Source organism: Camelus dromedarius, chromosome 15, assembly GCF_036321535.1.
Source record: "Camelus dromedarius isolate mCamDro1 chromosome 15, mCamDro1.pat, whole genome shotgun sequence".
NCBI classification, from domain to species: domain Eukaryota; kingdom Metazoa; phylum Chordata; class Mammalia; order Artiodactyla; family Camelidae; genus Camelus; species Camelus dromedarius.
In genome coordinates, this window is record NC_087450.1 from 41,748,196 (window position 1) to 41,763,881 (window position 15,686).

Here is a 15,686-nt window from a genome sequence, read left to right on the forward strand (position 1 = left end):
CAAAAGGAGAGTGAGAGATCTAGGCTTCATCTGTGAAGTGGACAAAGTTAAGCAACCAACACATTCAAAGAGTGCTCACTTTTTTATATGTTATCTGTCATAACCAAATTTTTCTTTTTTTAGGCTATCACAGAGCTGCAGAAGAATGGAATGAATATGAGCTTTTCCTTTTTGAATTATGCCCAGTCAAGCCAGTGTAGAAACTGGCAAGACAGTTCAGTGAGTTATGCAGCTGGAGCACTCACGGTTCACTGAAGCTCTGAATCCTCAGGGATGCCACCTGCACATACTCATACTCTGTCCAGGGTCCCAGCCTAACCCTTACCAAGACACTGGTCCTGGTTTGGGAGGGATTCTGAAACCTCAAACTAATAGAACTTTCTTCTCTTCTTTTCTAGTAGGTGTAGTCCTTCCTTAATTTCAACTCATTAAAAAATGCTTTATAGTTTAGAGCAGTGGAAGGAAGGCTGGCATCAAAATATTTTGATCAAAAAAAAACAAAAAAAAGGCAATGTAAAGGCCCAGTTGTGGCAGTCAGTTTTTTGAAAGTAACTTGTAAAGCATTTACCATATTCTAAATTTGCACTCTTTGCAGACTTGTGCACATATATTCCGCTTTCAGAATAGTTTTGCAAATTGTACACAAACAAAAAGGGTGGAAGCTTTTTAATAAAGAAATTGCATTTATAAATGATCTGTATTAGAATATAATAAATCTCCAGTTATAGTCAATTACTACCCGTGTTGTACAACAGATACCTTCTATTTTAGTTGCTAATAAAGGGCTACACAACTCAAAATAGTCTGATTTAAACTTATTGCTCTGTGGTACATATGAAAATTGTTTTTTATTAATTCCATTTCAGAATTTTTATGTTAAAAGTGGTAAACTTAAGTTCTTATGTAAAAATATGTTAGGATGTATTTTGTATTTTACATATTTATGTGATTTTTTTATCACAGTTATTAGATTCATTTTAAAGTTAGCTTATAATATTACATAGTTTGCCTTTTTGTGTGTGACATCACTTTGTGTCATTACTACATTATAATACAATATAAATTCAAGATTGGTAAAAGAACATAGATGTACTTCTATAATTCAGAGATTGTGTTTGATAGGCAGTAGTCTGCAAATGAGGAAACATTAAAGAATATTCTTAGTGTTTTTCAAATCATTGCAGACCATACACTGCTGCTATGCTTTTTTAGTGCTTCAAGCAATTTGACTCTCTTACTTGAATTTTTAGCAAGAAATCATTAACAACAAAAAAAACCACTGGATTTTCTTATAGTTCTACAATTTTTTTGTCATGATTTCTGGTGCGGCTCTTCCAACTAAAATAATGGTATGGTGTTGTATTTCTTTCTTTAGCTTGGATCAGTTCTAGGCATTTTTGTAAAAAAAAAAAAAAAACCAAAAACAAAAGGTAATTCAGTTAGCTGATTATTGGCCATCATGTATGTACTAGATTATACCTATTTAATCTAACACTGGGTATTTATATTACATTGGAGAGCTTTTATATCTTCAGTGTTATGCCAGAATAGCACAATTTTTAGATGCCTTGCACCAAATTTATTTAAAGAGTTACATTTCTTATTTACTAAATACCAACTTTCTATACTCAAGAATTGAGATAAAATAATGTAATCTTTTGGATTCAGAATTACCCACCTATACATGTGTGGAAATTATATTCTTACGTATTAGTGATTTATTTCCCATAATTCAGATATACTTTTGAGTACTGTAAATATTTATTCCTTATTTATTATATAGACTATAAAAATTTCAAAATTGACTACAGAGTGAATTTTTAATGTTTTCTGGATAGAAAACTAATACATGATTACTATAGAAAATTTAGAGAATACCGAAAAGTATAAAGAAGAGAAAGAAAAATCTGCAATCTCACTATCCAGAGATAACACTGTTAATATTTTTTGTATTTTCTTTCAACTTTTGTCTATGCTGTTTATATGTATGAATGTGTATATGTGTTTGTGTGTGTGCATAATGACAAAGTTGAGATTATACTGACCTTATAGTTGTATACCCTACTTTTATAACTTACCGTCATAAGTATTTCTCCATGTCTTTGAAAATGTGATTTTAAAAAAATGGCTGCCTAATATTCTATTGTATGAATATACTATAATTGAACCAGTTCTCTCTTCGGATATTAGATTGTTTCTAATATTTCATAATTATAAGTAATAGTGGGATGGACATCTTTGTATGTGAAATTTGAATTCTATATTAGACTAGTTCTTTAGGATATATTCATGGGAATGGGATAATTGGTTTAGGTGAAGAGACCTTTTTAAGCTCCTTACAAAATGACCAAGTTACCCTTCAGAAAGATTGTACCAAATTAGCAATATATGAGTACTCATTATACTGCCCCGTCTCCACCACTGAGTATCATTTTTTCTAATCTTTGACAATTTGTTAAGCAAATAATTGGTTGTTCTTTTGATCATTCTAATAAGAGTGGCTTTACAATCAATTATATATATATTTTTTCCCTTCTGTAATTTTATAGTTGATTGATTAATAAAAAATACAAGAGGTTTGCTTAGGTTGAGGGAGGGCTGTAGCCCTTTGAGTATGTTTACTGTACATTTAAAACTAAAATATTTCAACATCACTCCACCCTTTCCTGGAGTTTGAGCATATCTTTCAAACTCAGTCATAAAATAGAAAGAATTCCAAACTGATAGTTAGGTGTTGGGTTCTGTTTCTGCCTCTGCCACTAATTAGCTGTCTCACCACACACATTTCATGTTGTATTGAAACTTTTAACTGTAAGATATGGAGGTGATCTCTTAAGCACTTTGCAGTTTCAGAGAACTTCAATGTTGTGACTTTGCTCTTTAAAGATTCTGATGTCACTTATGTTTGAAAACTGTGTGATTGAATTAGAAGTATTATCTTTTAATTTCGACTCTACATACATGAAAATGAACGTACTTTTTTTTAACACAAAAGGGAAGTTAATTTGCGTTACTTAATGCAGTTAATATTACCTAAATTGTTGAACTTAAGCTTTCCTACTTTAAGTGCCTTTAAAAGTGTTTTTATTTGAAATATAAAATGTAAAGGAAATTTTTGTGTAGTTCTATACAGTTTCTTTTTTATTATATACTTTTGAGTTATTTACAGCACTTTTTTTAAGCCTTAGAGTGTGCAGAGCAGTATATTCATGGATTCTTCACTGTTCTACTAATGAGTCCTTGGGAAATGTATGTAAAAGTTAGCTCAGTGAGCAGGTAAGTAAATGCTCTCTGTCTTGGGTGGGCAATAAATCTTTATACAGAATAGGGTAAAGGACATTCAGATTCCAGTGTTTATATTTAGCTATTCCAGTAGAGACAGTAGGTGTCCTGAGTTAGTTAATGGTTATTGTTGCAAATCTCAAATTTTTCTTTGGTTCATTACCCTAGATTAGTGTTTTTGTGTAAAGGGCCACATAGTAAATATTTTGGGTTTTGCAGGCCATATGGTCTCTTCCCAACTATACACCTTTGCTATTGTAACATAAAAGCAGCCGTAGACAATGTATAAATGAGTGAGTGTGGCTGTGTTTCTCTCAGACTTTATTTACACAAAATGATGGTGAATTGGATTTGGTCCACAGGCCATTATTTGTTGTCCCTTGTCCTATAGTTCACTTGTAGTTCAAATTACTGGCTAGTGACTGCAACAAATGGTTGTAAGTTTCTGCCATTCCAGGTCTCTCTTAATTTGATACAGTCTGGTTAGTTGGGTTTGAGTGTTATTTAGGATTATAAAGGTAAGTAAGAAGTGGGTAAGGGAAACTAGGAACTCTTAGGAACTAGTGTTAAGGCACTCTGAAGCTCTTTTATTTGCTGGAGCCCATTAGGAGGTTGGCTTTGCTGCCAGAAATTAATCGAAAAAGTGATGAGTGGAGTTTGTGATTGATTACCAAAAACTGTATAAATTATTCTAAACACTTGGCTACTTAGATGGTAATAGAGGATGAAACAGATGAAAGCCTTTTTACCTGAGTACCCTAGGATGCTAGACCAAACTTAAGAAAGATTGTGAAATGTGAGACTTTATTTTGCCATATAAAGAAAGACTTTTGGGGAAAAAAACTACCATTTACTATCACCATTGCTTTAAGACCCTCTCAAACTGGCCCAATATTTAGGAAGGACAAAAGCTCAGAATAAAAGAGAGTTCTTTAATTTGAATAACTTTAAACTGGATGTGAAAATCACTATTTTTTTTTCTCATTTACTTTGAATCACTGAAAACATCATTAAGGAGCAGTATTGATCCATAGACTGACTAGAGTTGGAGAAGTGCCGTGATACAGTTGCTGACAGACCTAATGTTATAAAAATTATTATTCATTAGGGGATGTAATAAACCACATGCACTCTGATATTCAGAGTACAACTTTATATTATTGTGTTAAATTGCAAGTGCTACATATCAAGAGGGACATTATGAACTATTAGTGTTCATAGGGAGTCAGCTAGGATGCTGAAAGGCCTGAGTGCTGCGGAGAGTAGGATGCAAAGAAATTGGTGATAGTTACTTTGGAGAAAATAAGTTTAAAGAGGGAGTTTTCTTCAGATATTTGAGTGACTGCCACATGTGAGAAGGAATAGAATTGTTCTATATTCTGGATGGAAAAGTTAATTGTAAGAAATGTAAGTTTCTGCTTCCATATTTAATGTTCTGTATGAGAATTTCTAAATGAAAATCAACTCTGTCCTCAAAGTGGTTCTCAAAGTCAGATCCCTAGACCAGCACAGCATCACCTGGGTATGTTACCTGTGTAGACCTAAAATTATAGATCAGCAAGCTGAAAAAAGCTAATGGAATCAGTACAGATTACTTCATTTGTATAAAACTGTTAAGGGAAATCATCTTTTTTGTGGGGGGAGGTAATTAGGTTTATTTTTTAATGGAGGTACTGGGGATCGAACCCAGGACCTTGTATACACTAAGTAGTCTACCACTGAGCTGTACCCTCCCCTCCAAGGGAAATCGTTTTTAAAATGAAAACCGATTTTGATCATTTAACACTAACTTTCAACAAAGAAATTATAAGTTGATGATTGTTACCTAATTGTTAGTGGGAGTGACGTAGCTTTTCTAAACAGAGGTGCTTCTTAGATCCAAAACAGCCATATCAATAGCAGGAAAGGATATTGAGGGAGCTTGCTCTATTTATACCTGTTAATGTCAAAATAACATTGGGAGGGGAGCCAAGAACAGCTGACAGATAAGTTTCCTCTGTCCTCTCCCTGTTTTCCTGCCACGTAAAACTGAGTGGCATGGCACAGTTATCACACTGACCGTATGTCTGGTAGAAGTACTACTAGTAACTGGGACCTTTGCCTTTGTAAAGTCACTGCTGTGGATGGGATTTGTTCGCCTATTGTGAACGCTGGGTACGCTCTGTCTGTGGGTACTCCGAAGAACCTTAGAGTTTCTGATTGTCATTTATTTGTTCAAGGATTCTCCAGTGGTCCCAGAGTGGTTTGTACCTAGGGTGTATCACGTTTACAGTGTTTATATGTGTTTAATTCTAATGCAAGGTTTTGGCCATCACACTATAAAAATAATGGAAGAAAATTAAAGGCAGTTCCCCTGATTTTGAAAGCCATAATATGCAATTGGTTTTCCATTATAAATTGTAAATTATATTCAAATGCATATTTCATACTTTGTAAAGTGAGATTTCTAACTTTGCTAGATGTAGTCCTATTTTTTTCCTGTCATGCTAATAAGGAAACCAAAGAAGCTACTGAAGGCCAAGTGTATTCAGCTATGAGTAAGACCTGAGTTCTGGTCTTTAAATCTGCCAATGTAAACTTTGGACAATATTTTAATTTTTCTGACCACGATAGTCTCTGAATTACTTACTGAATGTGATGTTATATACATTTAAGGAGAAAATATTCAAACAAGATGAAAACTGACAAAACTAGAATGATATGTGAATGACATAAATGACAGACTGAATTTTGTGAGCTTTTAAAGTAAATACTTAGGCTCTTGAACTAGATTTAATAAAAATATTTTACCTTAACAATTTTATAAATGGAAGTTTTTTTCTAAGAAGTTTTTATTTCCATTTAAAATTTATCCATTTGAATCTAGCACATAATAGACTTCAGTTGGCGTTTGTTCAACTTTGATAAATTGAATTTTAAAGCAAGAAGGTCAAAAGGCAATCTTCATTATGAAGTGTTTTTTAAAGGACAGGAAAGCATAAATCTTTCAGTAGGAAACAAATTTTAATTGGCTTTTTATATTTTCAGTTTTTGATTATGGAAATCAATGTAATTTTAAAAGATTATAGAATTTAATATTCCTAGACTCTGTATAATGCCAAATGGCATAAATGGTAATGTAAGGGATCTGGTAAATTTGAAACAATTGGCCCACAATTCTTAGCTCATATTTTGCAATATCCTATGGTATTTACTGTTATTTTAAAGTGTTACAGAGTTTTTAAAGCAATTAATTAAAATATTATTTAGCTGTTTGCCCAATGACATGTCCAGCCAACAAAGTAGAAAGATACTGTGGAGATGCTAGACGCTTTCCACTGGAATCTGTTTTCAGCTTCGTCAGTGACTTGCTACTGGTTTGCTGGAACAAATCATTGCCCTTTCCTCAAGTGGAGTTTATTTCTTATTTACGTGTGTTAGAATTGTATAGTATGACCCCTAAGGGCCTTTCCACCTTTGACTTTTTATGACAATAGTGAAAACACCTTATTACTTAATATATTGTACTTTCAATTTAAAAAATATATTTCACAACTTTTTCTTTCCTCTTAATCTCAACAATAAGTAGGCCAGACATTACTACTGTATTTTTACTGATGGAGAATGCGAGTCCCATGCAAATAACATGACCTATGTAAGTCTGCATGGCTAGTTAGTATCAAGAGCTAGGACAAGAACTCAGTTCTTCTGGTTTTCAGTCCTGTGTGTTATAAAGGCTATATCATGTTACTATTCTATATTTTGTATTTGGTGCTGGCTCTTTGAGGTACCATATTCAAATAGTAATGGGGTTTTGCAATTTCAGTAAAAATGGGAATCGTTCATGTAAACATCTATTTCGATTAATCAGGCAAAAATAAATTTCTTTTGGTGGATTAAAATACTTCTAATAACTCAGCAGACTTCTAATTGCTTTGTTGAGAGGTTTACTTTTAGACATCCCAGTTCTGTTCTATTGCTAGCATCATCAAAATGCACTACTTCTTTGTAATGAGACAGTGACAGAAATGAAATTTAAGTTACTTGTATGTGAGACTTTCTGATGGTGAGACTTTATAGCAGACACTTGACTCTCACCACTTGCATTAAATTGTCCTGCAAGCACCAGTGACTCTGCCTTGGATTTTCTCACCTGCACACAGGGCAGATTGGAAATGCCAGGAAGACAATGCCCTGGAAGCATCTCTCAACCAGTGAGATGGGAATTGGGGATAATTATTCCAGTTTCCTTGCCCTTCTGGTAATACTCTGAGGTATGTTTCATACTATTTCCTGGAGTTTCCGGTAGGACTGCTCATTGCCTACAACAGGAAACTGTTAAATATATATTCTTCATTTTTTCCCCTCTTCTTCTCTGTCTCACTTCCCATTCCTTTATCAGCGTTTCCTGGCATTACCTCCTAAAGGAAATTCTTGTCTTTGAATCTGGTCGCAGAATGTGTTTCTGGGATAAACTAAAACATGTTTGATTCAGGAAATAAGTCATTACCTGTGTTCTTGTTAGATATAAAGTTTTTTTTTTTTTTAAGAATTATTTGGGGCAAGATCTAAAACAAGTATTTTAATATACTGACTCTTTTAGTCTCATAATCACATCCATGTTCAATTTAATTTCCTTACTTTCATTTCATAACAAAGATTCAAGGTAAAAAACACTTAAGTAAAAATTCAAGGTAAATATTTTATGTGGAAATCTTTCTATCAAGTAAAAATTCAAGGTAAATATCTTATATGGAAATCTTTCTACCAGATCTGTTTGTCCTTTTCTTCTAAAAAAAAATTGTAGCCTGATTATCCAAATGCTTTAGAAGGACACAATGGGTTATCTATTTTGTTAGAAATTGAATTAACATGGAATTTGATACACCAAAATTATAGATTATTTTCTGCTTGGATCCAACTTTCTCATCTCTTATCAGGACCTGCTTATTCACAATCGGGGACCAGGATTAGCCTTGCCTAACATTGATTATAAGGGTAAATTTAGTTCGTGGCTAATTTCCCCAAAGATTGTTCTGTGATCTTTATTAAGTCAAAACTTTTTGTGCTCTTATTAAGGATTAAGAAATATGGAGTTGTCTAATTGAATAAGCTCTACATTAAATTCAGTGTATTGTAAGTATATCTTTTATAGTTCTTTGATACCTTTTTTAAAAAAGTTAGTACTGATTTGTATGTGTTTTTTTAAAATGATGTGGAAAATTTGTATTCATTTTAGGAACATGTTAATTATCAGTCTTTTTTTCCCATGTAAAAATTGTGTTGCATGTCTGAAATGTATTCTCTGTTGATTTGGTTTATGCATGAATTTAACCAAGTTGATAGTTCTGTTTATAGGGCATCCTAAGATTAGCATGCACAAATATCTTCTTATAGGACAAACAAAACATTTAAAGATTATATTTTACTTAGTTATCCTTATTGTAAAGTAACAGCTTTAAACATCTGTATTTTTTTAAGCATATATACCAGAGTGAATGCAGAATATTTTCCCTCAATGTAGTTGCCTTGTGGTACCATGTTCTTTTGAATATATGGCAGGGAATTTATTGAACTTTGAGCCTGCAATTGTCTGTTAGAAATGTTCAAAGGTCAGCTGAGTGGTTAAATTGGATAATGTGGCTTGGGGGGAAATATGTTAATTACAAAGGAATAAGTCTGACTTTCTCCTGGGACACATCAAACTACTCTAAAGTGGAAGCCCTCTCCTCAGAATCTCTGCAGTGGTATATTGGAATAAGCTTATAGTCTATTAAAATTACTATTCATTTGTAACTATAAGTTCTGTTATTTCAAAAAAATTAATATTGTTACTTTTTAGATGTGTTACATCCCAGCAGCTACCTAATTTTATTATCAGATCCAATCAAGGCTTTTGGTATTTCAAATATCTCTGTATGGTAGATTGAAAATCAGGAGTAAGAATCAGAGATGATTTTTTAAATGTGTCAAGAAGGGTGTCCAATTTTCCTGAGCACTAAATACTTTCTATAAGGAATATTACATTAAAAATATGGAATATCTTTTTAAAGTCTTTGCTAGAAGTTGATTCCTTATGCTAGGTGTGAATAATCTCATGATAAATTGATGTAAAACAAGCTTGAAAAGTTGTCTCTTTTCAAAAGTTTACGTATTTAACCATCACCAGTAGGCCACTTTATGCAGTACCTCTGTACTAAGTATTGAAGTACAACCTTGCCTTTTTAAGATTTAAAAAGTGCTCCCTGTCTACATTAATGTTGAGTACTTGTATTTAGCAATGTTCTATTTCTGGATGTTTGTTAATTTGATTAATCATACAGGATTAGTCTATTCCTGAAAGTTCTATTTGGTACAGTTGTCAGAGACAATTAACTTGGATGAAACAATGATGCATGCTTTAACAGTTAAAATATTTTTAAAATTTCTATTTTAAAACTGTCTCCGTAGTTGGCAGGGATAATTTTGTAATTTCTGGTTCTTGTAATTGTTTCTGTGTCAGGAAAATATTGTACCTTGCAGTACTTGATTTACATTTCTTGCTGTTTGAAAATCTTCACGTTTATTATCTGTTAACAAAAGTAATTTTAACTAAATGTTTATGCTATTGAATGAGGAAAGTTGAATGAACTGTTAGTACCAAAACAGGCTGAAATTTAGGTCTGGTGTTTTGCCTGGAGTTTGTGATTGATTTATCTAAAGGATATCAGTTTCCACTCAGGTATTTACATTAGAATTAATATTAGATTCAAAATTACTTGATTGTGATTTACATTTTAAGTATAATTTAGAGATTCTGCATTATTAGGAAGTGTTGTTTTAAATTTCCTCTTTCATTTATGCTTATTTTTAAAATGGAGATTAAACATTTTTTAGATAATAGAAATTTAGGTAAATATGCAGTATTTAAATCATTACTAGTTTATTACTTAAAAAGTTCAGTGTGTGATAATAGCTTTTATATTATAACTACGTGTTCCCTTGTTTTTCCTTGAAATTTTACCTCTTTAACTGAAGTAATGTCTGTCCATAATAACTTCAGGTTTCTGTGACCAACTTATATATAATTGGAGTTACTCTTGATATAAAATGAATTAGAAAAAAAATTTTAGCAGAAATTTTATAGTAACTGCAATGCTATATGATAACAAAACACTTTCTGGTGAGAATCTTTAACTTTTCTTATTAGTTTCTAACCTGTTATCTCCTCTCTCCCCCCTTTTTAAGTGTGTACATTGCCACTACCTTCTCTATAATTTTAGAAAAACTAGATATTTGAAAGTGGAGTTATTTTCACCGAATTTTAGTCTTTTCTGTTCAAGATGAACAGTACTGTGATAAGGGGATATACTTTACTTCCCTCTCTTGTAACAGAGTTTGCAGCGCTTAATGTTCTTAAAGAATAAACCTTTATCAAGTTTTATGCTCATTTGCAGACCAGCCTAGGAACACCCTCAAGAAAGCAACAGGTGGGTTGTGTAGCAAAATAGAAATACTGAGATTTTTGAGCGTGGGGATTTTGTCATGTTTACTGAAGAATAATAGTCTTTCAAATAAAGATAATGAGGTTTATAAATGGAAAATACAAGACAAAAAGTAATATGAAAAGTCAAAATATTTTAAAAAGAATCTAAACTCTATTGAAGTCAAACTAAATTGGTTATTCCTAGAAAAGAGGGTACTGTATGTTTCAGTTGTATTTTATGTGTTTGGGAGCTAAAGCATTAAATGCCAAGATTTATCTGTTTCTCTACCCCCTTGTAGTTAATTGACACAAGTAATTCAGTAGTATTACTGGTCTAATTCTAGAATGCTTATTATTTCCTCACATTTAAAAAGACATTGTTGCCTCTAAGATAAAAAGATGCTGATATGAAGATGAAAGATACTGATCTGTGTCCATCCGCATTTCCTCTTTATTGTATTTCCCCCTGTATATTAAAAACAACAACGGCCTACTTTTATAGTCCTGAAGAGGCTGCTTTTACCCGGGAGAAACTTTTTCAAGTAGCTCAAAAACTGCGGCTGTTAGTAGTAGGTAATCTGTTCATTCTTTTATATCTCTAGCCGTGACTTTTTAACGAAGACTGGAGCTCCGGAGATAATAATACCCATCAGCCCCATGTGTGCGTGCAGGAATGGTGTTGGCTATGTTCCCCCATGGAGGTGGTGGTTTGGGTGCTTTTTTATGGTCCTCCCCAAAGAAAACACCCCACCAGCAGCAACCTCCTTCTTGACCTTTTACCCTCTCACTCTCTCCTTTTCCATTTCTCCCTCTTCCTTCGTTGAAATACATCAAGGAAAATAGGACCCTGTAAGTATGCAATTACTGCGTTTCATATTCTTAATTAGCTCTTATAACTAGTATTATCTCCTAACAGAACAGTCTTAACATTAGTCATACAGCTTGAGCTCGTTGTCCTTCATTTAGGTAGCCCTTAAGTGTACTGAATATAAGGAAAAGAGTGAAGGGAAGAAATGACCATTTGTAAAGTTGCTGGATTTCATTGCTTATGATAAATAATGTTTTAATCCTTTTCCAAGTGAAAAAAATCTTTTAAAAGGAAAGAAAAAATTTAATGCAAATGTTTGTAAACATGTATGTAAATATCTTGTTTTCTTTACCTCCAAAAATCATTAATAAAAGTGGCTTTTTAGTTTCTTCTTGAATGGGGTTACTTTGTGTATATTAGGATAAATTCTGCAAGCCTAAAACACTTAAATCTGAGTTTCTTATATCACATGACATCAGAAAGGACACAGCTTTTTCTTTTTTGTTGTCATTTTTCATCCATTGCCTTTTCCCCCCTTTACCTAAGAAAGAGTAATTATTTTTCTTTTTTTTAAACTGAGGCATAATTGACATATAAAATTATATTAGTGTATATTGCAAAATGATTACCACAATAAGTCTAGTTAACATGTCACCATACAATTACAATTTTTTCCCTTGTGATGAGGTCATTTGAGATCTATTCTCTTAACTTTTAAATATGCAGTAGTTTTTTTTTTTTTGCAATACAGTATTATTAACTATAATCATTGTGCTGTATATTACATCCCTATGACTTAGTAAGTATTACTATTTAGTATTTTATATCCAGAATTTTGTACCTTTTGACTCATTTCCCCACCCAACATTGCCTGCTTCTGACAACCATCAATCTGTTCTCTTTTATCTGTGAGCTTGGTTTTGTTTTTTTGTTTTAGATTACACATATAAATGAGATCATATGGTATTTGTCTTTCTCTGACTTATTTCACTTAGCATAATGTCCTCAAAGTCTATCTATGTTGCTGCAAATGGCAATATTTTATACTTTTCAAAATGACTGAATAATATTGTGTATGTGTATGTTTATGTTTATCCATTGATGGACACTTAAATTGTTTCCATATCTTCGTCATTGCAAATAATGCTGCTTTGAACATGAGGTACACATATCTTTTTGAGTTAGTTTTCTTTTTCTTTAGATAAATACCCAGAAGTGAAATTGCTGGATCATAATGGTAGTTCTATTTTTAATTTTTTGAGGAACCTCTATACAGGTTTACATAATAGCTGTATCAGTTCATATTCCCTTCAATAATGCACAGGGGTTCCCTTCTCTCCAAGTCTTCGCCAACACTTTTATTGTCTTTTTGATAATAACCATTCTAACCAATGTGAGGTGATACCTCATTGTGGTTTTGATTTACATCTCCCTGATGATTAGTGATGTTGAACATCTTTTCACTTACCTCTTGGCCATGTGTATGTCTTCTTTGGAAGAATGTCCATTCAGATTCCATTTTTAAATTGGATTGTCTTTCTCCTACTAAGTTGTATGCATTCCTTATATATTTTGATTATTAGCTGCTTTATTAGATATGTGGTTTGAAAATTTTTTTTCCCACTTACTAGGTTGCCTTTTCATTTTGTTGATTTCCTTTGCTGTGCAGAAGTTTTTTAGTTTGTTGTAGCCCACCTTATTTATTTTTGCTTTTGTTGCCATTGCTTTTGGAGTCAGATCCAAAAAGTCATTGCTAAGACTGAAGTCAATGAACACCTGTGTTTTCTTCTAGGAGTTTTATGGTATCAGGTCTTACTGTTAAGTTTTAATCCATTTTGAGTTAAATTTTGTGTATGTTGTAAGATAGTGGTGGAGTTTCATTTCTGTGCTGGCTTCTATGCATTGGGTAAAACAACCCCCTCTTCCAGTCTTAAAGGAGTGACCTCATTTAGGAGATAAACCTTATCATTCAACCCTGCCTTAGCTCTTGCTTGTCTCTCAAGTCTTTGTGACAGTTCATGCAGCTTATTTTATTTTTAATAACTCCCAATATATGAGGGTATGCCAAGACCAGTCAGTGTCCCAAAGGGGAGTATCTCATTTAACACCTAGATGCAGGCTGATTGGGAGCTAAACCCTTATGCAGCAGCTTTTAAAATATGTAAACATATGAAGTCTTGTGGGACCACAAGTATAAGCCTGGTTGGCCACCAGATCCAGGCAATCTGGAGGTGTCCTCTAGGCAACAGTTGCACAAATCTGTGCTGCAGATGAGTGTATAAGTGGCTCCTTTCTGGGAGGTAGCAGTGAGCTGTAGCAAGGTAGAGGGAGAGTGTAAAGATGGCATCCCCTGGCTTCTGTTCCCTGAGAGCACCTCTGTATTCTCTAGATGTGTGCTAAACCAGAAGCTTGCCCCTCAGGCTAAATTCTAGGACAAGCGAATAGGCCTCTTCCCCAGAAAGATGAGTGTGTTTTTCAGTCTGCTGTCCTCTCAGTGCCCTGTGGGTGGCAGTCTACTAAGAATTGTCTCTCTGATTGTTTCAGTCCCAAGGGACCTAGGAATACAAGCCCTTGGGTCCACCAGAGCCAGGTGACCAGAGGGTATTCCCTGGGCAGCAGCCACGAAAACTAGGGCACTAGATGGGTACCTCTGGAGATGCTGGCGCTGTGGAGCGTGGCAGAGGGAGAGCACGAAGGTGGTGCTTGCCAGCCTCCGTCCAGCTGAGTTTCCCAGCAGGCCCCTCCCCTACAGCCAGTGCTTTAAAATGACCACATGAAGGCTGGCCCTTTTAAAAGGCTGTTTCTGCTCCAGGCCCTGGGAGGAGTGAGTGAGTCTGCATGTGGGCCAAGTAAGAGCCACTTCTCAGTTTGCTATAGCCCTTTGGTTTTGTGAATGGAGCTCCACTGATTCCCAAAGCTAGATGTTTTGGGGGTTTGTCTCTCAGGTACAGGTTTTAAAAGTTTGGGTTCCCTGTGTGGAATATGAACCCTTCACTCTTCAGGGAGAAGCTCTGGGCTTGTGAATTCCTTCCTAGTTGTGGGTTGCTGCTTTGGGGATGGGTTTTATTGTTACACTGGGTCTCAGTGTCTCCTGCCCATGTCCATGTGGCCTTTTTCTTGTTTACCTGTTGTAAAGGAATTGCTTAGCTAGTTTTGGGGTTTTTTTTGTTTGTTTGTTTTTTGTTTGTTTGTTTTTGGTCTTTTTCAGAGGAAATTGTTCCTTATGTAGCTATGGATTCATTGTATTCATGGGAGGGGGTGAGTTCAGGATTTTGAATGACCTCTCATTGATTTTTAAATATTATTTTTTGATGAATTGGTTCTCTAGACTGGTTGACCAAGAGCATTTACTAAACTAATGACAAACTAATGATGGCATGGTCATCTCTGTGATACACTGTCATTCATGAAAACCACTGAGTTTTCAAAAAGAGGAGCAATAAGTAACTCTTGGAAATAGAAACTGCTTATTAGCGTCCACTTACAGCATCATATGTACAATGGGAGAAAAATGTCCATCCTAACAGTGTTTTGCAGAGTCCTTCCATATTGTTTAAAAGTTTGTAAGAGTTTTGTGCTTGATTTTAGACTCCATACATGAAAAAAGGAGAAAAACACTAAGAGTAAGCGGCACACATGAATGATGATTTGAGGAAATAGGATTTGGAGGAAGAATTAAGAAAATCTAACTTGTGCAGCTTTAGGAGCTGAGCACACAGTCACGGGAAGTTTTGGTGAAGAAGAGGGGATGTAACTTCATCAAGAATGGTTTAGGTAAGATTCTGCCCAAAGAGTTTCAAAGATTAGCTCCCGGTGAGATTGTTGAATTCATTATTAAGGGTAATACCACAAGCCCTTTAGTGTGGTGTATGTTGTGGGTGTGGAATGGGAGGAAAGCATGAAAGAATATACCTCAAAAGAAGAGTTTTTGAACCATTGCTTTACCTTAAATTCATTTCTATAAGCAGGATAGATTTTAACTTGGCAGATGGCCTTTAGGCCATGTAATGTAATACAAATTATTCAAATACTAGAGATTATGTGTGTGAAACTCCAGACATTTCAGTGGAAATTGGTAAGTGATGTAAAAATACAGTTTTTGAAAATGCAAAAGTTTAAAGTTTTTTGTTTTGTTTTTTTCCTTAAACATAA

General features: G+C 34.0%; 1 protein-coding gene across 7 annotated transcripts in view; it reads left to right on the plus strand.

The window, feature by feature from the left end:
• MEMO1 (mediator of cell motility 1) overlaps positions 1 to 11,931 on the plus strand; it is a 116,515-nt gene extending 104,584 nt beyond the window's left edge. For 5 of the 7 annotated variants that reach the window (XM_064494627.1, XM_031466813.2, XM_031466814.2 and 2 more), the window contains 2 exons: positions 124 to 8,397; positions 10,698 to 11,931. In XM_064494627.1, the coding sequence (XP_064350697.1) occupies positions 124 to 255 (132 nt within the window). In that variant the 3' untranslated portion in view covers positions 256 to 8,397; positions 10,698 to 11,931. The remainder of the gene's footprint in view (positions 1 to 123; positions 8,398 to 10,697) is intronic. The other 2 variants (XM_064494626.1, XM_064494625.1) reach the window with 2 other exon arrangements.
• The last annotated feature ends 3,755 nt before the right edge of the window (positions 11,932 to 15,686 follow it).